The sequence below is a fragment of the Microtus ochrogaster genome, chromosome 7 (genome assembly GCF_000317375.1).
Source record: "Microtus ochrogaster isolate Prairie Vole_2 chromosome 7, MicOch1.0, whole genome shotgun sequence".
Taxonomy (NCBI): Eukaryota; Metazoa; Chordata; class Mammalia; order Rodentia; family Cricetidae; genus Microtus; species Microtus ochrogaster.
Window position 1 is genome coordinate 49692146 of NC_022014.1, and position 26519 is coordinate 49718664.

At 45.0% G+C, this 26519-nt stretch overlaps 1 protein-coding gene across 1 annotated transcript; it reads right to left on the reverse strand.

Moving 5' to 3' along the window:
* Nucleotides 1-5772: 5772 nt before the first annotated feature.
* On the reverse strand, nt 5773-16680 carry LOC101989451. Its single transcript, XM_005350187.3, has 3 exons — nt 16256-16680; nt 12592-13827; nt 5773-8527 (listed from the first exon to the last, which is right to left on the reverse strand). The coding sequence occupies exons 2-3, from the start codon at nt 13804-13806 to the stop codon at nt 7229-7231; spliced, it is 2514 nt and encodes an 837-aa protein (XP_005350244.1). The 5' UTR covers nt 13807-13827; nt 16256-16680; the 3' UTR covers nt 5773-7228.
* Between the last annotated feature and the right edge of the window lie 9839 nt (nt 16681-26519).

Genomic DNA, 26519 nt, shown 5'->3' on the forward strand with positions numbered 1-26519 from the left:
ACGGGTCAGGCTTTTTCTGGGTCTGTGTAGAACCCATTTCCCAGGACAATATTAATCCCGGAGCTGCCCCTCGGATGACTGCACACCTTACCCCGCCTGCTCCGTGGCAGACTTTCTTTCTTCTCATCTGCTTCCTCTACTTCACCATCTTCACAAGAGAGATGATTTCATCCAGAAAGAGAAGTGGTCTCCAGTCAATATGCAGGAGGCTGAGAGGAACTGGGCGCTCAGCTGGGGTAGGAGGGGGAGCTCAGTTTCCTAAGAGCTCAGAACCGTTTGGTGAATGGTTGACTTCTGGATGGAGCCGGGAACTGGGTTCACCTTGTCAAAGCAGTACTAACACTCATGGTCTTCCCAAGATGGAGGTGAGATGGGCTGGGGAATTCTAGGAAAAGCGGGTGCAGGGCACAGGAGCCATGCTTCCTTCAGAAGGGCAGGGCAGCTCTGTTATGGCCTCTGCTGTTTGGTAATTAAGGGATGTTCTCTCTGCAAATCTGAATACAGAGGAGCAGGAGTGGAGGGCAGAGCTGAGCCTGTGCTGTACTCTGGAAGGAGACAGGCTGGGCAGGATAGGAGCTGGGGGTCTCATGCAACCCTGCATTGGCCAGAGCCTTCCTCTGGAGCCCTGAGCACAAATCCTGCCCATCACACTGCCGGATCTCCTCTCTCTTGTGTTGCAATGTCCTGTTTCTCTGTTCCTGACTTCCTCCCACTCAAGCAGGAAGGAGCTGAGGGTAGGCACAGTCACCTCCAAGGCAGAATCAGAGTTGTCATTGTGACTTCCCTTGGTACCCAGCATTGGCTCCACCTCCCCCCCCCTTTTTTTTCTCCCTTTCATCTGTCTGCCTTTCCTCTGTCTGTCTTTGTTACTGTCTGTCTATCTTGGATCTTTGAGTCAAAATCTCAGTCTCTTTCCCTGGCAGCCTGGAACTCTATGTATAATTGGAAGTCATCCAGGGAATTGCAGTGTTTGTTCCTTGACTTTGACAAGAATTGAATGAGCAGAAAGACAGAAGACCCAGCCAGACCACCATGTGGGTGCTGGGAATCGAACCTGGGTCCTTAGGAGAAGCAGCCAGTGGTCTTCACCATGGAGCCATCTCTCCAGCCCCTCCTGTCAGTTTAATTATCTGTGTCACACATCTCAGCAAACCAGGGTGAGGGTTTCTGTAATAAATGTTTCTGAATCCAAACTGCTTCCACTCATGGCTTTCAAAGCTATGCCCCAAGCTGACGGAAGGGAAGCCTGGGCCTGAGCTTCTTGGAGGGAATCTCTAAGAAGATAAGTTCCCTCTTTATGAGGAGTCAGGGCAATTGAACCAGCTCCAGTCAGAAAGAAAGGACTAATGGGCTACAGACATGTTTGTCTGTCCTTCTTAAAACAAAGCAATTCTGTTTTCCCCCCATTTACTCTGTTTCCATAATTTCTTAGAAAGTACAGTTTTTATTAGATCTTTGAGTATTTCACGCATGCAATGCATTTTGACCATATCCGTGCATGTTCTCTCCCTAACTCCTCCCAGGTCCACTTCTACTTCCTGAGTTCCCTTCCAGCTTCATGTCCTCTTTTTTTCTTTATTTTGTGTTTATGTTTGAGTCAAATCCTCAAGACATTTCATAATATATATTCAGATAAAGCATTCAAAACAATCAACAAAAAAAATCAACTGCCTGGTGAGCAAACCTGAAATATATTAATATTCTTGAAGTTTTTGCATTTTTTTACTGATCTTACTGAGCTATACATTTTTATCTGCTCTCCTCCCTTCCTCTCTCCTTTCCTTCAACCCTCTCCCATGGTCCCCATGCTTCCAATTTACTCAGGAGATCTTGTCTTTTTCTACTACCCATGTAGATTATAACTATGTATGTCTCTCTTAGGGTCCTCATTGTTGTCTAGGTTCTCTGGGATTGTATTTGTGGGGTGGTTTTCTTTGATTTATGTCTAAAAACCATGTATGAGCGAGTACATGTGATATTTGTCCAATTTGTGCTACCCATATACCCATGAGGGTGAGGCCCTTTTTTTTTTCTACCAGGAACCATCCCCATCCTTAAAGAAAATAGTTTTTCCCTCTCAGGGAATCCAGAACTCAATGGAGGGAGCTCAATGCTCCCCAGGGCATAGTCTCCCGAGCTCCAAACTCCACATGCATTGGTACATATACCCCATGCCCATCTTCAGATGCTAGAGCAGGCCTTGGATTTCCCATGGCTTCTGCGTGCTCGTTTCTGTACATTGCTGTACTGATGGAGAAAATATCAAAGATTGCTTATTGTGTAGAATAAGGGTCAATGTGCAGAAAGACCTTGGCATTCACTGTAGACATACAGGTGAAAGCACATAGCTGATAAGTGTGCAGCTCAGGTATTTCTCTGTTGTCCGGTTCTGGAATGTCCGTGAGGACTTTCTTCCTATTGCTTTTTGCTTCATGTGTTCAATCAGTGGTTTCCTTGTACAGTTTTAAGATTTAGCACTGAGTACAGCATTCTGATGTCCAAGAAACTGTAGGCAGGATTCATGCTCGTCCACTCCACACATATCACACACATCTACCACACATAGGATAAACAGACTGGAAGTTTGCAAACATCGCAGGTTGAGTGGGTAGAAACTCAAAGGGCAGTTGATGATCAACGGGCAGTAACTTGCTTTGGTTTTTTTTGTTTGTTTTATGTTTTTTTTTTTTTTTTGCTACAGGGTTTGTGGTAGTTTGAAGTAATTGCCCCCATAAGCTCATGGGGAGTGGCACTATTAGAAGTTGTGGCTTCATTGGAGTAGGTATAGCCTTGTTGGAGGAAGTGTGTTATTGGGGAGGTGGGTTTTGAGGTCTCTTTTGCTCAGCCTTCCCTCAGTGTGACTTTCAGATCATTTCCTGTTACCTGAAAACTCCTTCTCTAACACCAAGTCTGCCTGCATGCTACCTATTCCCCGCCATGATGATCATGAACTGAACCTCTGTAGATCTAAGTGAACCACCACAATGAAATGTTTTCTTTTTAAGAGTTGCCATGGTCATGGTGTCTTTTCATAACAAAAGAACCCTAACTAAGATAGGGCTTGTTTGTGTAACAGCCCTGGATATCCTAGATCTTGCTCTGTCGCTCTGTTGACCAGGCTGGCCTTGAACTCACAGAGATCCACCTCCCAAGTGCTGGGATTGAAGGTGTACGCCACCACTGCTCAGCTGGGCAGTTACCTGTAATAGTGACTTTTTCTGATGCTGGGATAAAATACCCTGGCAAAAACATTTAAAGAGAGAAGGAGTTTATTTTGGTTCACGGTTCAAGGCTACAGTACACTGTGATGGGAAGGCAGCTGATCACATCACATCCGCACTCAGGGAGCAGAGAGAGAGGAACGCTGGTGTCCACCTGGATTTCTCCATTTAATGCAGTTCAGGGCTCCAGCCTAGGGAATGGCGCTGCCCACATTTAAGGTGGGTCTTCCCATCTTGATTAGCTAATCGAGGTAATTAGTTAATCAAGTTAATTAGTTAACCAATTAGTTAAGTTTAATTGAGATAATCCCTTAAAGACATTCCCAGAGATTTGGCTCCAAGGTGACTCTAGGTCCTGTCAAGTGGAAAATCAATATAAACCATCACACACAAATCTGTGATGTATTGAAATATTTCCCACATATAGGACAGAAAGCTTCCATCCTCAGACAGACATCTCTGCTGACAGCATCCCCTGCTACATACACTATAATGGCTTTTCCCCGTGACTATTACTGCTGAAAGCACAGAAATAGACTAAAGGCCCGTGAGACTGGGCCTGGGTATTCTACATGACACAGGGGCAGGTAAGTGGCCTCAGGAGCAGACAGCTCAGCAGCTGGGGTCTCAAAGGACAATGAGGCAGAGAGAGAAGTTACTTACTAATTCTGCTCACCTGCAGTGGGACACTAATGGTTGATCTGAGTGTAGAACAGTGATTCCTAGAAGCTGGAAAGTTGGGTAGAGGGGCAGAGAGAGTTTGGATAACAGGTACCAAGGAGTTAAAGGGAAGGATCATGTTCTAGCATGTTGCAGTGCAGCACAGAGATTCTTGTTTAAAACAATCTATTAAGCTCTTTACAAGTCAGTAGAACAGAGACAGTCAGATGCCCCAGATCCGGGGCAATGACAACAAAGTGGTAAACATACCTTGAACTGGTCGGCATCTACTGTACACACGTAATCCTTAATGTTGGAAAGTATCATCTGTTAATCACCATAATTTTAATATGTCTAAGAATATGGAAGCCTGACACTCCAGCTTTTGTTTGTTTGTTTGTTTGTTTGTTTGTTTGTTTGTTTTTTGAGACAGGGTTTCTCTGTGGTTTTGGAGCCTGTCCTGGAACTAGCTCTTGTAGACCAGGCTGGTCTCGAACTCACAGAGATCCGCCTGCCTCTGCCTCCCAAGTGCTGGGATTAAAGGCGTGCGCCACCACCGCCCGGCCCACTCCAGCTTTTAAAACATGATTTGTTTGTTTTTATTTGATGTGCATTGGTGTTTTGCCTGCATGCGCGTCTGGGTGAGGGGGCCTGATTCCTTGGAGCTGGAGTTACAGACAGTCATGAATTATCATGTGGATGCTGGGAATTGAATCTAGATCCTCTGGAAGAGCAGTTAGTGCTCTTAACTGCGGAGCCATCTCTCAAGATTGGATGATTATGCATTGTTTATTTTTTTTTTTATTTTTATTTTTTTTTGGTTTTTCGAGACAGGGTTTCTCTGTGGCTTTGGAGCCTGTCCTGGAACTAGCTCTGTAGACCAGGCTGGTCTCGAACTCACAGAGATCCTCCTGCCTCTGCCTCCCGAGTGCTGGGATTAAAGGCGTGCGCCACCACCGCCCGGCTGCATTGTTTATTTGAGTAAAGTTGTCACACTGCATCTCACAAAGGAGTACGATTGTAACTATGACCATGTAACTATATGTGTCTGCTGGTATAGAGTGGGTTAGGGTAATTGTGGGGTTTGAGGAAATTAACTTGACATAGCATCTTGTCGATGTGATGGTACCTGTGGTGGTTTGAAAGAAAATGGCCTCCCACAGGAAGTGGCACTATTAGGAGGGTGGCCTTGTTAGAGGAAATGTGTCACTGTGGGGAGCCAGCTTTGAGGTTTCCTATTCTCAAGTTACACCTGGTGTGGGACACAGACTCATTCTGCTGTAGGCTGATCAAGATGCAGAACTCTCAGCTCCTTCTCCAGCACCCTGTCTGCCTGCCTGCTTCATGTCCCACTATGATGATAATGGACTGAACCTCTGTAAGCCACCCAATTAAATGTTTTCCTTTATGGGAGTTGCTGTGGTCATGCTGTCTCTTCACAGCAACAAAGACCCGATCTAAGAGAGTGCCCAAGTAATTACCAAGCACCACTGTAGATGTTAGTGTGAAAGTAAGTTTAAGATGAGATTAAATTTTAAGCAGGAGGCTTCGAATACTTTGAATACTTCAGATGACTCTACTGCAAATGCCCCGCCTGACCAACCGAAGACCTTAGAGATAAGCAAAAACAAAACAAACCTTGACACCCTCTGGAAAGAAGAGGAAAGAATTCTTGCTGTTTGGCCAGAAGCTGTAATATCAACTCTTCCAAAGATTTCTGGGCTGCAAGGCTGCCCTGTAGTCCTGTACTTGGCAAGTCTTACAGCTGAGTGAGCCAATGAGAGACAGAGGCAGGGAGAGAAGCAAAGAGAGAATCAGGGAGAAGAAGAAAAGAAGGAAGGGGGAGAGGAGGGAAAGAGGAAGAGAAGGAAGAAGAACAAGAGGAGGAAGAGGGAAAGGAGAGAAAGGAGGAGAGGAAGTTGAGGAGAGAGACGTGGTAAGTTGGGGATATGATAGTGCTCTGGTTTGAAGACCACCACAGACCCTGGTATTAATCACCCGGTCCCCAGCATGGCATTATTTTTTTGGATGTTGTTGAGCCTTTAGGAGGGAGGGCCTAGGTGGTGGAAGCAGGTCACAAAAGCCAGTACTTTGATATTCCTGCCCCTTGTTGTCTCCTAGCTCTCTGCCACCATGTTCACCGTCTTCTCTTACACTGTTTTCCTCCCCACGCCCCTTCTGTTATGACAGAGGGTAATTCTCTGAAACTGTTGCCAGATGAAACCTTTCTTCTCTTCAGCAGTTTCTGTCAGGTGTTTAGGGCACTGTGGCATGAAAGGAATTAACTCTAATACTATATAGATCCAGTGATTGGTATAAGAAGATATGGATATGATATATTGCTTCCTTTTCTCTGAAGAGGCCCAATGCAGAGCTAAAATGTGTGTGTTGGTTTTCTGCACATTGCATCCCATGCATGACTCCTTACCTTCCTTCTAGAAGGACAGGTCTACATACAGAAAGCAACACTGGGATTTTAACAAAGGGTGATGTTAGATGCCCAAAAGAGACACTGGGTCTCAAAGGATGCTGTAGATGAAGAAACTGGCAATAACTCCACATGCTAACCAGTCTCAAGTGAGGCTAAACACCAACAAAGTCTCCTAGACATTAAAGCAGTAATGTCTTGGAGTGACCTTAGCCCCCCAAGGAGAGACAATTTAATTAGTGTTTACTTTGCCTACAACCTGAATTCTGAACTCACACAGGTTGACTGATAAAAGATATGGAATATAATTTCCTTGTTTCCAAGGACCAAAAGAACCTGCAGATATGTCCACCAATCTGTGTGTTTCAGCTCCTCCTGGAGGAGCATGGACGATAGTCCCAAAGATCATCTACCATGTAGTTCTTGTGTCCAAGAGATACCACTTCATGTGGAGATGTACACTGGGAACCAGCTCCTTGAACTTCATAAAAAAAAAAAATCATCAATGCAGGAAACAGTGTCTTCATCTTAGGAGAGTTTGGCAATGTTTGGGAAATCTCCGTGAGACAAAATATCCAAGGTTAATTCCACAAGGATATTACAAGTTACTTGTATATACCCTGTCCTTCATAACCCCAAAAGATATTCATGTCGCGATGCCTGGGGAATCTCCATGAGACAAAACATCCAAGTTTAATTTCAGAAGGATATTACAAGCCACTTGTATACACCCGTGTGTTCTCATCATGGTATTGTAGTGGGAGACAGCTTTTCCCATGTGTGTTTACGTTGTTGATGACTCTTCTTCAGCTGCCACAGACTCTGAAAGAGGTGAATCCTCTGGTCTTTCATAGAAAACGTTTGCTGCTTCAAAGTAGCTCATAAGTCAGTGACCAAAGCCAGCCCGAAGGTAAGTGCCTCATAGCTTCATCGCTGCTTCCCAGTATTCTGGGAGGTCAGTCAGCTTCTCTGATAAAAACTCCTTATTGAGAAGAGTCTTGGCATCACTTGCCACGGTATCAATGAAGAGATTTTTCAAATAGAAAGTCTTTCTAAAGTAAAGGCCTGTGGCAAGTGGTCCCCCTGTAACAGAGGAAATATATTCAATGTATTTCCATAGTTTTTCTTCTAAGGACATGTCGTTGGTCCTTGTTAGCAAACGGAGAGACTTAAGGTGTGCTTTGATCTCATTGACAGACACGTTAAAATCCTTGGCAATATTTTCCAGCGAGGTGTCATCCAGCCCAAAGTAGGACCTGTAGAGGTCCAAGGTCTCCTCTACCTTCTGAATCTTATCTAGGACCAAGCCCCCAAATGGAATGGTGGCCCAAGCTCCAGCCTTCAAGGCCTCTAGCCAGATCTTCTGTTTCAAGAAATCCCTCTTCCGGTCAATGGCAGTCTCAGTAACACTGTGCAAGGACAGCATGAAGACGTGGCGCTTGTGGGCTGGGAGCTCACTCAGTAGGGTGGTCTCCAGCTCTGGGAAGTCAAAGTCGGACACATCAAAGTTAGAGACCAAGAAAACTGGGTACTCACTGGAGAGAGTCTCCTGGAGATGCCTTGAACAGTCACCTCTGATTTTCTTTAAGACGCCGTCTCTGTTGAAAGTCTTAGGTTTACTCTTTTGTTCATTACTTATATCCTGATCTATCTTGGTTCGGACAAAGTAGAACTTTGTATTCATCTTGGCAATGGCTTTGGCCAAATGTGCATCAGTGTCTTTGAAGCGAGTAGCCGAGATGATAATGAAGAAGTCATACTCAGCAAACTTCATTTCTGTTAGGTAGTTTTGGGGAGGGAACGATGTGGATCCAATCCCAGGCAGGTCCCATATTGTCACCATGGGAAGCTTTGGGTGTGGGTATGGAGTTCTCTCCATGGTTGTCTCTACCACCCCAGTGGCAGCTGCGCCTTCTTCTTCATCCCACACTCCCCTCAGGGCATTGATAAAGCTGGATTTGCCCGCCCCTGTTTCTCCCGTCACTGCAATGTTCAGTGGGGCTTTGTCGATGTTTCTCAGAGCATCGCTGATTGCAGAAACCGCTCCCGGGAGGTTCTTATTCTCCAGGTGGGATTCAATCAAGGTGATAGTTTCCTCAGAGAGGATTTTACTTTCCTTCTTGAAGTTCTTAAAAAAATTTTCAAAGCTGGATGCCAGAAGCTGAGCGGTTGAAGGAGAGGGTCTGGAAGACTTGCATGCAGCTGTTTCCAGAAGATGCTGAAGAGAGGAGACAAGAGAGACATTGCAATTATGAGTGCAGCAGAGCAGGGCCTAGGGCTTTGCTGTTTCAGTAAAGCAGGACTTCATCCTCCGTGCCCTTTGGAGGCAGACACCCCTTTTTCTCCATCCCTGGCTGCTGCCTCAATTTCTGGCCGGCATGTCAAATGCCCTCTTTCTCAGGCTATTCTTCTCCCATGACTTCCCTCTTTCCTTGCTGTCTGATTCAACGTCCACTTATTCCATGCAATTACCTTCCCTTGTGTTTATATCCACAATTATCTTCAGATTCTGTTTACTCTGTTTAAAGTGACTACCCGTACAATGTCAAACCCCTATGGGCAGAGATGAGCAGCACAGGAAATCTTCCAGCAGCATCTCTCCTGGGAAGGCTCCCTGCCTCTTGTGAGCTCACAAGCATTGCTCTTAGGCCTCATGCCCTCTGCTCCCTTAGCACAGCTCTCCCGACTTCTCTTGGGAGGAGTGTGAATGAAGGGAGAAGGGACATGGGGTGGGAAACGGGCAAGTTTCATTATGTGTCCCACAGAGGGGTGGACACAGCACTACCCAGGTGTAATGGACTTTGTTCCAGCCATAAAGAAGACCAAAACTATGGCATTTGTAGGAAAGCAGATGTGTCTGGAGATAACTGTTTTAAATCATTAAACCAGCCTCAGAAAGAGAAATATATTTTGTTATTCATGAATCTTAGATTTTATATAGATACATAGTTACATACATATCTATGATATAAAAGGGGAAGAAACTGTCTCAGACACAAAGGGACTAATGGGTCTATACTTAACATGAAGGATATGCTTATTTAACAACTTAAAATGGGTATATATTTTAAAATTATTAGTAAGGAGATATCTATGTTATTCCTTATTTTCAACAGGGGTTTGCTGACAGCCTCGGTGGTAAGCAAATTCCCTATGTGTCCCTGTTTTCTTTTTTTTTTTTAAAAAATATTTATTTATTTATTATGTTTACAATATTCTGTCTACATGTATGCCTGAAGGCCAGAAGAGGGCACCAGACCTCATTATAGATGGTTGTGAGCCATCATGTGGTTGCTGGGAATAGAACTCAGGACCTTTGGAAGAGCAGGCAATGCTCTTAACCTCTGAGCCATCTCTCCAGCCCAGTGTCCCTGTTTTCAAGTGTTTGGTCTCTAAACAAACAACCAGCCAAACAACCACCAAAAACAAAAAATCCCAAAAGAGAGAGAAAGAGAGAGAGAGAGAGAGAGAGAGAGAGAGAGAGAGAAATCAAAGAGGATACAAAAAAAATGTTTCCTCATTTTTTTAAACTTAAGAGACCTGAAGAACTTAATTCCCATCAAACCCCTTCCCCAACAAAGATTCAATTCTCAAGGCAGAATAGACAGGGTAAGCTCAGAAAGGTTTCTGTCAGGAAGCCACACATGTTTCCCTTAAATGGCCACAGATTTCATATTTTGAACTTTGTAGGTCACATCCAGTTTCTGTCACATAATCCTAGTTTATTATAATCTTACAAGGATATTAAAACTCTTTAATTCTAGAATTTTACAAACCAGACTTCATGATAGCATTAAGTGTAGATCCACGTTTATCAATTATGATCCTAAAGATACCAGAGCTTTGGGAGAAGGTGCAGATCTACACTTGTATCCTTTTCTTTTGATGTTAGAAACACAGGCAGGGCTTTGGAATTGCAGATGGAACAGAAGATAATTGCAGGAAGTCATGAGAGACTGGCTTCATGCTGCTCTAATATTCTGGCATATGATACAATTCAACACAGGAGCTTCAGGTATACAGAATTCTGTTTGTGATTCTGCCAATCACCTTGTTGGAAGCCATGTCACCAATAACAGTAAGGGAAGTGGGGGCAATGACACAGCATTACAGATGCTACAATCATTCAGAGTAATAGATGAAAATATCAAAACTCTCAGGTGAATAACTTGAGATGTTGTGTGTGAAGCTGCATGCGTGTGTGCAAGTGCACATGTATGTAGTATGAGTCCTAGGGGTCTGCCTGTCTCTGCCTCTCCAGTGCTGGAACTCTGCCCACAACTGATTGACAAGTAGAAGCAATGTTTAGGAACTCCTGGTCATTGTGGCTGCAGAAATGAATATAAATTCATGTATGATGCATTGCTTACACTGTACTATTCATGTCACAGCTGCTTGTAATGCACGAGAGTCCCCAGTCTCGTGAGACCAGCTGAGACAATGGTTCTCCACAATTCTGACATAGAGTGGACTGATACAAAACTCACTAAATGCCACCAGAATGAAGACATAGCACCTACACTGTGATGGTCAGCTGGAAATAGACCCAATACCACATAACAAGCCAACCTCCTAAGACACATTTTCTGGAGAAGTTACTTAGTACAGATATCCTATTTAAGTAGTAGAGATTTCCACTGAGAAGCAAGAATTGTTACATAGAACACAAGAATTATTAAAAATGGACAAGGCAGTAATACATAGAAAGGATCATAATTCTCTAATAGAGATTCTAAAGAAATTGAATTGGATGAAATTTTTTTAAAAAAATTGAAAATAATGACAAAAAATCTGGGCAGATGAGAGGAAGAAGAAATATTAAAGGAGGAAATGCATAGGGTGAGGACTAGAGCCTATATGATAAGGAGAAAAAGAAGGGACTCTTTGGGGAAACAGGGAGCTAGCCAGACAATCACAAGGGCATGATGGAGGGCAGGAGGGTAATGGGTAAGTACATATGAATGAATTAGAACATATCAGAATGAATGAGAATTATAATGGCACACTTGTATGGAAATGCCATGATATAACCCATTATGTTGTATGTGAACCAAAACAATACTAAGAAACAAGAAAAAAACCTTCATCAAGATCCAAGATTAAACTGATAAATGAAAATGTAAGATTTTACTTAGAAGTCAGAAATGTAAAACCTTGAAAGTCCATTTATAGTAGACAGAGATAGACACACACAGCAGGTAGGAAGAAAAGGGAAAAAGGAGAGAAAAAGGAAAGGAAAGAAAGGAAAGAATAGGAAAAATAGGAAGGGAGCAATCAAACTTCAATAATTAATCAATGAGTGGAAAGCATTGAACAATGATCACAAAACACTCATGAAAGGAATCTCAAACAAGGCTACAAAAGATGCTCATAGTCCCATGTTTATAGCTTATAAACATTAAATGTTTCAAAGTGTTCATACTTTACAAAGTAATGTTCAGACCCAATTAAATCTCATCTAAAACATCACTGTCATTTAAAATAGAACTGGACTGTGGAATCGTAAAATATACAAAACACAAAAGACTGCAAATAGCCTAAATAGTATTGATCAAAAACAACAGGGCGAGGAGGCATCAAAATATTTGCTTGCAGGAATATTTCAGAGCCACACTAAACAGTAAAACAACGGAAAGGAAACAGGTCCATAGAAAAACCAACTGACCAGAATAGAGGACCCAGAAATGCCTCCGTACATGTACAGTCACCTGGGGGCACCTACACTCAATCAACATCTCAGTGAGGCTTCCAAAACTAATACTGCACAAAGGGCACAGTGTTCGACAAGCAGAACTGGGCAAACTCCACATCAGGCGAGACTAAAACATGACCCTTAGCTTTCACCCTATACAAAAACCAACTCAACTGGCCAATGAGCTTGATAGAAGAAGGGAAATTTGAAATTCCTAAAGGGAAATGTGTATGACAAACTTCATCAGATCATCAGGACATAGGGTCCCCATAACATAGGAAACAAAAGCAAGCTGGCAAGAAGGATTCCATCTAATAGAAAATTTTGTCTAAAACAAAGCAAATAAACACTACAGTAACGAGACAATTTGTAGGGGAAAACCTTACAAGTGCATCCTGCAACAGTCTCAACCAGAGAGACCATCAGATCTCAACAGGTGCAGAAAATGGACTTGACAATATCATCAGTCACCGTGAAACATGTCAGCAAAGTGCAGTAGAAAGGTTCTTTCTGGAACAACTGTGGAAAACACTGTTTTGTCATTCTAATGCCTCCCATATAGAGAGGATTTAGAGTTGAAATGGACTTACCTTCCCTGTGAGAAGCTCTTCTTTGCTAAGGAGAATCTTAACATCATTTGCCACAGTGTCAATGAAGAAATTTTGCAAGTGCAAAGTCTTTGAAAAGTAAGAATGGCTAATGTACTCCAAAAGTTTATCTGTTAAGGATTTACCCTGCTCTTCTGAGAACAAATGTGGAGACTTAATGTTCTCCTTGAGTTCCTCCAGGGCCATGTGAGAATCCTCAGCGATGTTTTCCAGGGATGCCTCATCCAGGCCAAAGGAGGATCTGCAGAAGTTCAAAGTCTCTTCCAACATCTCTATGTCATTTTTGGTCAAGCCCTTAAATGACATGGTGACCCATGCCCTTGGCATTACGTATTCCCTCCAGGCCTCCTGTTTCAGTGTGTCCCTCTTCTGGTCTATGGCAGACTGCGTAACAACTGACAAAGTGAGCATGAAGATGTGACGTTTGTGGTCTGGGAGCTCCCTCAGAAGGGTGGCCTCCAGCTCTGGGAAGTCAAAGTCAGACACATCAAAGTTAGAGACTAAGAAGACTGGAGGCTCCTGCTGGGTCACTTCCTGAAGTATACTTGAGATGGAATTTCGAATCTGCTTTAAGGTGTTCTCTCTATTGAATCTCTGAGGACTACACTGTTTTTGAACCATTAGATCATGATCTGTGTGGGTTCGAACAAAATAGAAACGCCTATTCACTTGCACGATGGCTTTGGCTAGTTCTGCGTCATTGTGTTTAAAGCGTCCAGAAGAGACAATAATGAAGAAGTCATACTCCTCAAACTTGATTTTCTTCAGGTAATCTTGTAACGGTTGGAAGGCAGTGGACCCGATGCCCGGCAGGTCCCACAGTGTCACACTGGGAGCCTTGGAGTATGGGTATGGTTTTCTCTCCGTGGTGGTACATATCACTCCAGTGGAAGCAGCCACATCCTCTTCATCAGGCCCCACTCCCTGTAGAGCATTGATGAGACTGGATTTTCCAGCCCCAATCTCTCCCATCACTGCAATGTTCAGCGGGGCTTTCTCGATGTCACTCAGAGCATCGCTGATTGCAGAAACTGTTCCCCGCAGGTTTCCATCCTTTAGGTATGATCCAATCAAGGTGGTTAATTCCTGAGGCAGGATCTTGGTTTCCATCTTGAAATTGTAAAGATTTGTGTCGAGGCTGGAGGTCAAATCAGGCCCCTCCTTCTGAGGGGGTGTAGAAGAGGAGGACTGACCCATGGCTGGTAACAGTTGATGGTGCTAAGGGAGGAAAGAACCAGAAAGGTCAAAGAATTCGTTCAGAAAGAGCAAGCCAAGGGGAAAGCAGAGTCCCTTAAACCACACATATTACAAATGGGGTCTTTCCCCCTTTTAATCAAATGCTCAGGACTCAACTGCATTTACTTCTAGCCTGATTGTATATTTTGGCTTGACTGAGACTCCTTTACCCTTGACCATTTTCCTCTTTGAAGCACTTTTAGTTTGTCAAGATCAAATTCAGATCTATACCAGCAGCACTAAGGTGCTATGGATCACATGGTATGCCGTCATTCACCAAAACAGAAAAGCTCTTAAAGTTCTGTTTGAAATTACAAAAGATCCCAGACAGAGAAAGCAATGCCAAGGCGGGGGAAAATGCTGAGGCCATCACTGTTCTTGGTCTCAAGTTGTGTTCCAGAACCAGGGAAAAGAAAAAAAACAGAACCAGGGTAACACAAGCACCTTCGTGAGCCCCTAGCAGTTGTCACCCCAGCTTCACTTCTAAATGGCTGCCGTTTCTCAGGAATGACCTGTCCCTGACTTCAAAACATCCAGACACAGGCTCTGATGCTCAGAATTTGCCTCTTGGCCTGCCTCACACATGCTACCATTTGAACCAGGTGTCTGTGGGACTGCTGGGAAGCACAGAATAGAACCCATGGCCATGGAAGATTTTCGAAAGGAAGCAACATCTAAGCAAGGTGTTGAATGCTGTGTGGAGCGGGCTGGGCGAATGGAAAGGGCGGGAGTGAAGAGAGCTCGTGTGTGGAGATAAAGATGGCGCACTGTGGTGCATCTGGAGAACTGCCAGTTGACCTGTGGCTGGAACGAGGAGTTCAAATTCACAAGTGAGGGGAAAGCGTGGAAGCCGTCAAGGGTTCATCTGAGCGATTCAATAGTGAGAGACGGTGCCACTTAGGGACCCTGGGAAGATGCAGCATACAAAGTGGAGGAGATCCTGAATCTGGGAGCAGCATCTTCGCAGCTTGCGACTGACACCCACAGCAGGAAATCCATTTGACACAGGACCCAATGCGTGCACACTCATAGCACCGTGGTATAGGAAAGAGTTTACCACTCAGGTGTGCAGTCTGGTCTACTCTGTTGGTGTTCACTGAATTTTAAAAATTACATTATACTCCCTTTGGTCAAATTTAACAAATGTGTTGTACTTTATCCAACAAAAAATATATAAAATGAAGGCTATTAATGAATAGATTTCCTATGCTAGGCTCTAAATAGTTCTTGTTTCATGTAACTAATCTGAACTTCCATCAAAGGACTCAGAAACAAAAGAAAAAAAAACCAGCCTAGTTTTTCTATGTATGAAATATCACAGGTTTTTTAATGTAAAAGTTCTTACAGTTACATATGTATATACATATTATGATAATAATTAAAGAATAGATCATTCATTGAGAGATGGGAAGAGATAGAGTGAGGAGAGAGGAAACCTGGAGTGAGCTAGATGCAGTATTCATGCATGAAGTTCTCAAAAACAAAATACATTAAATGAGAAAAAGAATTTTGACATCTGAAAAAAAACCCTGGTAATATCTGACCACTATATAGAAAGTTTGAGAGAGAAATTCATATGCTGATTTTTTTTTTCAGCAAAATAGTATATGCCTGCATGATCCTCCGGTCAGTACTGAGCATGGCATGCAATCTGAAGGGATGGAAAAAGCCCAACCTCTGTAGTGTAATCATTGAAGGGGTTTCTGCCCTGGCATAGAAATAGTTCCCTCGGTGCAGGGAAAATAGTTGATCTGATCCAGAGAAAAAGACCACTTAGGGGCTTCCTCTTCAAAACCCTGCTCTACTGGTGCTCCAGGTCCAGCTCGTGGATTCTCACAGATTCACTGGACACCAGGCAATACCAGTGTGCGTTCTGTTTATAGCATTTTATCCCGCGGGGGTATACAAAATAGTGACAGTATAGGAGGTTGTGGTGGGGCGCACCTTTAATCTCAGCACTAGCAGAAAGAGGTAGATAGATTCCGAGTTTGAGCCCAGCCTGATTTGCATGTCCTAGACCAGCCAAAGGCACACAGAGGGATCCAGTTTCAAACAGAAACCAAAACAATGAAAACAACAACAGCCCCAAGAACAAAACCTACCCCAAACAGCTTACAGCAATGACTCTGGAGAGTCTGCTCACACAGCCTGCCCCCTTCTTCACACTGAAGCTCTCATCAGAAGAGCAACAGGCCCAGGAATGTGCAGGAGATAGACGAGATTGTTGCTGCCTCGCTGGTGGGTTGGGGTCCTCTGTGGTACAAAAGATGCAGAAGGGCCCAACCGTGAAAAATCCCTGAGTGAAATAAACCGGATACAAGCGCCTCTGCCCTGGTACCAGGAATTCCCCTGCCAAGTCATAAAGTAAGGAGGATTTCTGGTCAAGCTGCACTTAGATTCCTTCACATACCTGCTCCCCAGTGATGAAGTGAGTGACCCTCCTGTGATGTCCCCTCTTCCCTGGGAACAAGGTCGCTGGGGTAGCTGTCTATGGCGTCTTCTTAGCTGGGATGTCCAGCAGGAGACCGAATGCAGAGTGCTGGGTTTCTGGTGTTTTCGGAGAGCAGAACAGCTGGGAAGCAAAGGCTGATCTGCCCAGATTTCCTTCTAGATCCTGCCCCTCACAGTCTCTGCCCTCTGCTCTGCACTTCCTAGATTCCAATCCTGCCTGCTTGGTCCCTAAAGGGAGGGGCTGCAGTCAGAGGAGGGTTTGGTTTCTGTTCTTTGAACTAGGGGGGTTGGTTTGCACAAATCAGGGGAATAGGTTTCACATCCTCCTTCTGAGAGGGAGGCGGAGCTCTGCTGAAGCGGCCCTAGCCCAAATCCAGGGTTTCCTGAGCGCTTGGGACCTTGGTAGCCCACTCCAGTGTCATCCTGTGCTCCCCTGGCACTGACCATTTTACTCCACCATCTCAAGACCCTCTGTCAGCTGATGGCATCCATTAACCTTCACACCAGGGATCCTGGGGTTCAGTGTTTGCAGACTCTTGCTGTAACCCCGCAACCCGTGCTGCTATCCTGATGATTGTCTGTCTCTCACTCATCATTCTTCTTACTTTGAGACAGACACTCTCACTGGCTCAGACTTCACCAATCAGACAAGGCTGCCTGCCAAGTGAGCTCCTGGGGGTGGAGAAATGAATGATCTCCCTAGCCGCTTGTGGAGATTTCCCTTGTGATGGCTAACACTATGTTTAGAAGATACATTTACTGTGGCTGTAAAAACAACATTGTATTCAGCTTCTAGTAGCCTTGAGGAAGTTGCTCCTGCTTAGAATGTGCCCTTTCAGCTGGCCTGAGATGGACCATTTCCTGATACCATTGGGCTATTCTTAAAAAAAAAAAAAAAAAAAAAAAAAAAATGCTAGTTGTTTTAAAATACTTCACTGATCCAGCTATTTTTACAAGGTCACAAGATTAAACAGGGTAACTGCTAAGGTCTGCTTTTGTAGGAGTCACTTGCTTGGATGGCTGAGAGGCCTGCTAGACAGCTCTACAAAAATCAAGCCTTTCTCAAATACTCAGATAGCGTATGAGTTCATTTGGCTCCCCAAAATTATAGAGTCTTGCCTTTTTCTTCATAATCCTTTGACTAACAATAATCAGGACCTTACCTAGAGAAGTCTGTGGTTTGGATCTGGCCAGTACACTTTCCCTTTTTAAAAAAAAAAATAATAAAAAGCTTCTAATTTAATAAGACAAAAACTTGAACTAAAACCAAATCTCTGAAGAACCCCAGACCCCAACACTACAAAGAAAAGTCCTGGAGCAGGGGAGAGCCCTGAGTCAGACTCCTGTCCCCCTAGTGTGTGTCCTTGTGGTTAGGATGACTGTTGCTGGTGAGGCGGTGAGTCTTTGACTAGTTTGTCAGTAGGTTTCAATTAATGACATCTTGGAGTCAGTTTAAGAGAGAGCGGAGTTGACTTCTCTATGAGATGAGAAACTGGTATTCTCAAAAAGGATGGAGGAAAAGTTTCTCCTCAAACTGCAATGCAGGCGGTGGGAAACCGGGACAGGAAAGGAGCCATGTTGCTCTCAGAGGTTCAGGGAGACTCTGAAGTTTATTACCACTCAAGTACCTACTGGTAAGATCTTACTAGAAAGGGGGTAAAGAGGAGCAGAAGTGGATAACAAGCGGTTGGGAGAAGGGGAGAGGGAGAGAGAGAGAGAGAGCCCAGGAATGGGCGGACAGAACCGGGGGCCCTGACACAAACACTACCCCAGGGTCCTCAGCACAAGCTCCACCAAGTGAAGGCTCGATATTGCACAGAGGTTTGGGCAATGTGACCCATCGTTGTATAACAATTTTCTCTGAGACTAAAACATTCCATCCTGCAGGGAAACTTATTAGGCAGAGAGGTAAACTCAAAATACCCTCAGGAAGTCCCTGAAACTGATTAGATTCACTAGACCCTTCCCTGCCAGAGTAAGCAATAAAAGCTGAGCGTCCCTCCTAAAGTGATAAAGCTGAGCTGCAAAGAAAACCCTGAGTACAGACCAGCTGCTGGACCAAGTGCAAACCCACCCAGCTGCCTGAAGATGGTTAGTTAGGTCAGGGTCACGTGGAAAGGACACACTGCACCCTGGTAAGCTGCTCCAGGTTTCCTAGCTTTTGTGAGCTGTTACTCATGCAGGGGTGGGCCTTGCTGATGCATCTGTCTTTGAGTATTTCTCACTCCTGTAACTCTTCACACATATTCCAGGAAGTAATCCCAATAATTCACCGGCTCACCAAGTTGGACTTTGGTGGTGTCTGTGCAAGGCAACATACCGGCTCAGGACCCCCAAAACCAAGTTATCAACACAAAGGAGATTTATTTGCCCCAGAGGGACAGAGGGCAGGAAATAGAGACAAAGACAGTAGATAAAGGATGAGGGAGAAGAGGGAGGGAACAAGGGAAAGGGGCCAGGGGATTTTGTCCTGGAGGGACAAAGGACTGCCTCTGGATAAAGAGAGACAGACGTTGCCCATAGGCGAATGGTGGTTTATAAAGGTAAAATGGAAAACTTCATTCATGTTAGGATGACATGTGTGTTTGATTTTAGTTGGGTCTGTTAATTAGGGGAGCCAAAGTGGCTTCTGATTTCTGGGCTTTGGTAGTCAGCCTCAGGAGGAGGGAGTGGCTATCTAAGGGAATAGACCTTAGTGGCTAGCTTTAGGGATGTAATCTAATGGTTTTTAGCGCTGCAGACGTCATGGGAGTTAAGGGCAAAGCCTGCCAGAGCCACTCTCATCTGGCTTGAGCTGGCCAGAGTCCCTTCAGTCTGTGCCTTGGTCTGTCATGGGCTCCCTATCTGGGGTGAGCAGACGTGTGTGTTGTGTCCATCCAAAACACCCACTGTGCTGATAGCCACACTCACCATCTCCCTTTGCTCATTCATGTCTATGTCATCTCTAGGGCTCACTGCCACTTCCCTGGAAAACTTGACCTGTGCCCCATGCTCCACCCCATACGATTCTATCCTCTCCTTCACCAAAATTCTAGGTCCATATGCCTAGAATATCCAGGGAATCTATTTTGGTATCTATGATGCTCGGTACCCAGACTCCTTTCTTTCAGGCTCTACCATGCCTATGCTCCCAGCACCTGATTCTCCCGATTCATCTAGCGAGGGGTAAGGGTGGGCCTCAGGCCCCAGCAGTCCTCTAGCTAACGGTAATAATGGTGACACCTACCCACACTGAGCAAGGACTCTGGCCACCTTTTATCTTATTTCTTTTCTTTTCTTTTTTAAATCAATGGAGATTAACATTAACCATAAGAATTTGTGTCTGAAGTCACTGAAGTTGATTCTCGTTGGCACACATCTTCCTCAGTCTCTCCACTCACTTCCGAGTTCTGCGTTGTCTTCCTTAGAAGGCAGACAAAGTATCACGGCTGACATGGGCTTTCAGAAGCAGAGCTTTGAAAGGTCTGCACCACTTCCTGCTCTGAGGAGCATAACAGGAAGTGGGGCGGTTATAAGCCAGGATGGCTGTGGGTTGACTCATAACTGACCCTGCTGCGCCTGCTGCTGGGTGGAGTCAGTCACTGCCAAACGCACATAGGAAATGTCTCTCTCTCTTGGCTTTCTCCGGTTCCGCAGCGTCTGAGGAGTGTTTCCCTGTTGTCCTCTCTCTCATGGATTCCTCAGCGTTGTCCTCATGTGAATTTGATCACGCAGAATTTGCCACAGAATTTCACCATTCCCAGATCCTGCTGAACACATGCTCTTTAGACCTGACCCTGACTGCTAACTGTAGAGGTTAGTCACCATACGGTGACACCCCCTACCCTGCCACATCCTGCTCCTGCTCAGCGGGGGAAGAAAAGTTCAAGTGGCTGCTTTCTGACCCAAGCAGAAGAAGAGCAGCAAATGACTGTACAGGTGTCATTTTTAAGAAGAGGAAAAGGGGAGAACTGTGTTAGAGTGGGCTAGGATGCGGTGGTATATATCTCCATCAGGCATGTTCATTAGGTGGACCAAAGTGAGCTTTTGATGGCTGGTCTTTAATTTAATGGCTGCAGCTGGTAGCCAGTCTCAGGAGGAGGCAGTAACCAAATAAAGGAACAGACCTTGGAGGCTAGCTTTAGCGATGCTGTCTAAGGGTTATCAGCAAGGCAGAGGGAACGGGGGAGAAGGGCAAGGCCTGCCAGAGCCTCATGCTCCAGTGGGCTAGAGTCCCTTCACCCCTTCCTCTTTGATTTATTATTGAGTGGCTGTGAGTTGGATTATGGGAGTTGTTTTCTCTGGTTGCTTCCTGATGACATGGGGCATAGTTGCTAAGGGACTCTAGGAAGCTGGGTTGCTGGTGAAGGCCGGGAAGAACAGTTGATGTGCAGGTTCTGCAGGACCAACTGAGGCTAGAAAAGTACAGTCTGACGCGGGACCAGGATGTAGATTTTGAGGAAAAATCACATCCTGGCACTGGAGTGTGCTAGAGTCTGCTGCAGCTGATTTGAAACATGCTGGGACAGATATATGGCTACTTGGACAGAGGTAAAGTGAAGGAGTCTAGAAAAAATATTTTTCTTGGATGTACGTTTGAAACTGTTAGGTCCTTGTAGCTGGAAAAGGAGTCTCAAGACCAAAGAAAGGGGGAGCTATCCTAGGGAAATGAGGAGAGATCCCACTCTTAGGAACAGGCAATAGGCAGGAAAATTTAGGCTGTTGTTTGGCAGGAAACTTACCTAAAGTCTGTTTGAGAGTGCCTGAGAGGAGCCTGGAATATTCAGATTGACTATATAAGGTTAATTGGGGAACAACTGTTATCTGAAAGCAGGGTCTGGTTGGGTTGTGGACAATGCAATTTAAGAGGCTCTTGTTACATCAGAATAGTCTTTTGGGGATGTTTAGGTGGGTTTTGAAATTAAAATATTGTAGGAGCATGGATGATTGAGGAGGCTCTGGGCAAAAGGTGAGAGGGAATGTCTGTAATAGGCTTGAATGTTGGTGTGGAAAGGTTGGGAAAATTTGACTTTGGTTCCCAAAGTGGGACTTGGATGGTCAAGGGGGACGAGCAGCCAGTAGTGGGGCACAGCATTGGTAACTGTGGTGTCAGTAGCAATAGAGGGACTGTGACTAATATAGGACTTGGAAGAGAGGGCCGGAGGAAGCAGTGAGAGGCCTTGAAGGAGGCATCGGTGAAGATGAGGAGTTTGTTGAATGGCCTTGACCCAAGTGACAGCTTCGCCGTGAGAGTGTGTGTGCGTTGGAGAGGAGACCCGTGGGTTTGGTTATGTATTGTAATTGGAAGCGCAGGGTTTGTTCAGAGTGTTTGAATACTGAGGATGTCTGGACAGCTAATGAATTTAGGGGAGTCACTTGGTGGAGGATGTTTGGCAATCATTTGAACCGAATAAAGTAGGGGTGTGAGACGGGAGATGAGATTGTGGGAATGGGTGATCTCAGGGGAACAGGAACCGGAGGGTGAAGATGACTGCACAGAGTTGGGGTAAGGAGAGTGTGGTATGGGAGGTCCTTCTGTGTTTTGCTTTTATTTGTTAATGAATAAAGCTGTTTTAGGCCAATGGCTTAACAGAGCAAAGCCAGGCTGAAAGAGACATTTATAGAGAGAGTAGGCAGAGTCATGGAGAAGCCATGTAGCCCCTGCCAGAGACAGATAGATGCCAGATGCTGGATGCAGCTGTACCCAGTAAGCCACAGCCACGTGGCAATACACAAATTAATGGAGATGGGTTAGTTTAGGATGTTAGAGCTAGCCAATAAGAGGCTAGAGCTAACAGGCCAAGCAGTGATTTAAATAATGTAGTTTCTGTGTGATTATTTCTGGGAATCTGGGAAGGAGCAAGCAGCCTTCTACGACAGTAGTGTCCTGTGATATAGGAGGGTTAGGTGTCTGGGTTTCCTCATTATCTGGGCTTGCAGTAGGGTAGCCTGTGGGAGGTGAGGTGAATCATGAGAGTGGGGTGGCAGCTGACAGGTTGTCATGTCCATGTAACTATGGTCTTTACTGATGATGGAGGGGTCAGTACGAAGTGGACATATGACAGGAAGGTGCCACCATTTATATAAAAATTGTAGGCTAAGGGAACCTCTTGCATGTAGGAGGAATGGGGGGAGGTCTTTGGCCATTACTGCCTTCATAGTCTCTACAGTAGTGAAGGGGTCTGTAGAAGTTGGGGTAAAGGGAGAAGCGTGGGGCGACTGCGGGGAGGACAGGTAAGGAATGCGAGGGATGAGTTTGATAAGATAAGTGGGGAGGGTTAGAATCTGAGTCAGGGGAAGAGCCTGGAGTCCTCTGTAAGTTAAACATTGAGAGTGAGTAGTTAGAATAGATGTGATGGGAAGGACCCCAGTGAATTTATCAGCTTCAGAAATGAGCAGACAGGTTGTGGCAAGGGTATGAAGACAGGGAAGCCACCCAGGGATGGTGTACTATAGAGTTATGGAGAGGTGGGCTGCAGGGGCAAAGGTCAGTCTGAGGACGTGTTTTCATAGTTTGGACTTGTAAGGACAGGAAGGTTTGTATAGATCTGTGAGGCAGAGAGCTGGAGCTGCAAGGGGAGTGTCTTTGAGTTTAAAGAATTGTTTACTGATGGGGAAGAGAGGCTCATGGGAGTGGAGCAGAAGCAATTTGGTGTAGAAGATGTACTAGGATTGGGGATTTAGGGATCCATGAGAGGAGGAAATTGGCCATCATGGCAGAGATAAGGAGCAAGCAGAGATGGGCGAGGTGGTCTAAAGTGAGGGGGTTATGGGTAGAGGTGAAAAGTTCATGTCACTTCTGGAGAGGACATCCTTTTTCCTAGTGAGGGAATAGGTCATGAGGGGATGAGGAGAAAGAAAGCTTGACCAGAGTGAGTTAAGAGAGAGGTCTGGAGGCCTGGTGTGAATTCTGACTATGGGTGAGTGGGACCCCAACAGGAGCATAGAGAGGAGGAAGGAAATATGAGACAAGTTTTCATGTGCCTTAAGTCATCTATTTTTAAAGAATTATTTATTATGTATATATGCAGGAAAGGGCATCAGACCTCATTATAGATGGTTGTGAGTCACCATGTGGGTGCTGGAAGTTGAATCAGGGACCTCTGGAAGAGTAGGCAGTGTTCTTAGCCTCTGAGCCCTCTCTCCAGCCTGAGTCACATTTTTTAAAATCACAGCTTAAGCTTTTACATCCTCAGACTATAGGAATACTTTACACTTTAAAAAAAAATCATCATTCACCAGGAGACACAGGTGACTGATTACTGAGAACAGTCATGGTAAATCAAGAAGCAGGAATAGTGAAAAGTTACTTTGAGATTTCTTTTGTGAGTTTAACTCTTGTCCGTGTCTGGTAACAAGGTCAGCTGTGTCTAGACCTAGCAGTAACTCTAGCAAAGCGAGGCCTGATTTCCACATAGAGAGAGGATTGGGAACAACCGAAGCCTTGGTGACTGCTGTTTAGCCCGCAAAGCTGTTCCTGGCTTACTCGTCCACACCATCAGAGATATGAGAGTGAAGACTTTCACCTGAGAAACAGGAAGTGCAGACCAAGCAGCTTCTGAATCTGTTAAAAATGACAGACTTACCAGCATTGGACAGTTACCCCATTGTCCTCCAAGGTCATTAGGGCCAGAGGTCGCTGGGCAGCATGATCCTTTGGTCAGCCTCAGAAGATCCCATGGACCTTCCTGTGGAGTAGGAACTTCGGAGGAGGGGAGAGGGACTGGGCTCCCTTGTGTAGGCAAAGGGGGATAATGAACTCTTTAGTGCCCTGCTTGTCTAAGGTTTGGACTAGGTCACAGCAGTGGAAGGTGAAGGGGGAAGGGTAGTTTTACACCCAGTGGCCAGCTTTGTCACATTTCAAGTAAGCTCCATGTGGAGGTTCTCCTGATCCCATCCATATTCTTTGGGAGAGATTAGGGGTGTTGTCAGGAGCTGACATGTCTATAACAAAGTCTGTTTTATTGAAAATTTTAAATGCCATGTTCAGCAGACCTCTGACAAGTTAAAGATCATTATCTACTAAGTATATCTAAAGCAGACCAACTTTGTCTATCAGTTGTTACCTGTTTCAAAGATTTAACTTTGAAAAAATATGCAGGAAGTAATATAAAGTTTATTTCTGCAATTAATCATGACTATAAGTATAGTTATGAACATATTAAAAATATGATCATCTATGAGGTAGCTGATAATTAACTTGTATGTTTTAATTATGTGTAACAGTTTATAATAAGTTAATACATATTTTATAAGATTAGGACTTGCAGCTTTATCCCTGTTAAGTTGATTCTTAAAGTTTGAGTTGAGTGTTTAATTGGAGATCTTTTAACATGAAAACAAACCATAAACCGTAAATGTAGTAAAGTTTTGTCATTACAGAATATACAGAATATTATAATTTCTGTGTGATTAAGTTTAAACTGAAGGCGGTGTCAGGACAGGAAAGGGTTATGCAGCAGCAGCAGCAAGGGCCTTGGCCAAAGAGTTGGTAGCTTACTTGCTTCTCAACAGTGGAGAATTTTTTTTAATTTTTTTTTCTTTCTTTCTTTTTTTTTTTTTTTTTGTACAGTGGAGAATTTTTTTTAATTTTTTTTTCTTTCTTTCTTTTTTTTTTTTTTTTGCTGTTGTTGTTTTTTAACAGTGGAGAATTTGACTTTAGGAAGGGAGGGGGAGCTGTGTCAGGCTGAAAGAGGGGGCTTTTCAGAGTGAGGGAGGGGCTATTGGACCCTTGCAGGTAGAACATGCAGCTGAGGAGGAAGGCTGAGGGGGTTGTGGGGTGAGTGGGGTTGTGGGGTAATGTGGGTGTGTAAGGGGGTGTCAGTCACAGTAGCCCTACACCCACCTAAGGAGGTTGCAGACCTTCTAGGACAGAAGGAAGTACCGGTTGTCAAGGTGTGCTGGAGAAGCAGTTATGCTCATACTGATGTCCTCTGGACAGGCCAGGCTGGAGAGTGCACAGTGAGCGGGGCTGGTGTGGGAGAGGGTGTGGCCCAGCCAGATTGGCTAGGAGAAGGAGGGGGGGCCATTGCAATGTTACCAGAGCCCAGGTGGGCTGGAAAGAAGAGGGGACCATTGAGCACCTGCAGGTGGTGGGAAATGTAGTGGTCGCTGCTGAGGGGAGTAACCCTGTGAAGCTGTGGCTTGGGAGGGTTCTGCAGCACCCTGGGCTGATGTGAGGGAGAGGGGCAGTAGGGAAGGAGGAGGTGGGAGTCAAGAACATACAGTTTGGTCTGTCTGGCCTTGATGAAACCCAGGTGGATGGAGAAGTGGGGAGGGTGTCAGACAAAGGTAAGAAAGGCACCTGACCATGAGGGGGAGGGTGGATGGTGGTAAATCTTCTAGGTCACAGAGTTTCAGTTTTAGGAGCAGAAGAGTCAGGGAGGGGCAGAGGACTTGAGAGCAAAGAGGCCTTGGGATGGTGAGCAGGAAGCTTTCTGGGAGGGTTTGGAGCACGGAAAGCGAAAAACAGAGACATAAAGGATCTCTTTCCATTTTCCTGTGTGCTCATAAAAATCTGTAAAGATCCTGAGTAATGTCAGGATCCCAAAGCTGTTAGGTGGACTTTTAGACTGATTATCTAGTGGATGTGGAGACCAAGCCTGGGTACTGCAGCAAATGAGCTTGGGAAATTTGGTGTCTGAGTGTTGTAGCCATTGGAGATTCTGGAGGAGACATGCTGAAGTCAAGTCACTCAGTATGGAGGAGTTGGGGCCTGACACCCTTGGTGGTAGTGGGTCAAAGTGAAGATACCAGGTGTCCCTGTGAATCTCGAGAGGCCAAGGAGCAGTCTCGTAGAGAGGGTGGGTCGTCACCCAGGCAACATCACCAAGGCCGTGTCCAACGTGGTCTGAGGATGAATCCGCCATCTCTTGACAGTTTGTTTTGGAGGAGGAAAGGGCACCAGATTGAGGCAGCACAACCCCTAACAGGGAAAGGGGGAAGCCTCTACCTAACCGGACTGGACTGAATGTGCCTAGCTAGCAGCTAGTCCATGGGAGTTCACTGTAAACAGTGAAGTTCATGGTGGGGTGCAGTCTTCCTCAGACCCACAGGACACAGTGGGGAAACTAGACTCTGGATGGCTGTCACCCAATAACATGGTGACTGTTTAGGATGGCCAGGTGGGAGACTTCCAATCAGGTGCTATTGGATGAGGGAACTGGGTGCCAGAAGGATTGGAATATGTGAAAAAGGGCTGGGAAGTTACCGGCCCATCTGAGTCTCAGCACCAATGAGGGAGA

Coding starts and splice junctions, on each gene's coding strand:
- LOC101989451 (XM_005350187.3), bottom strand. CDS start 13,806: ATGGGTCAGTCCTCCTCTTCTACACCCCCTCAGAAGGAGGGGCCTGAT. Junction 8,528..12,591: donor AAGAGCTTCTCACAGGGAAG/GTAAGTCCATTT, acceptor TCCTCTCTTCAG/CATCTTCTGGAAACAGCTGC.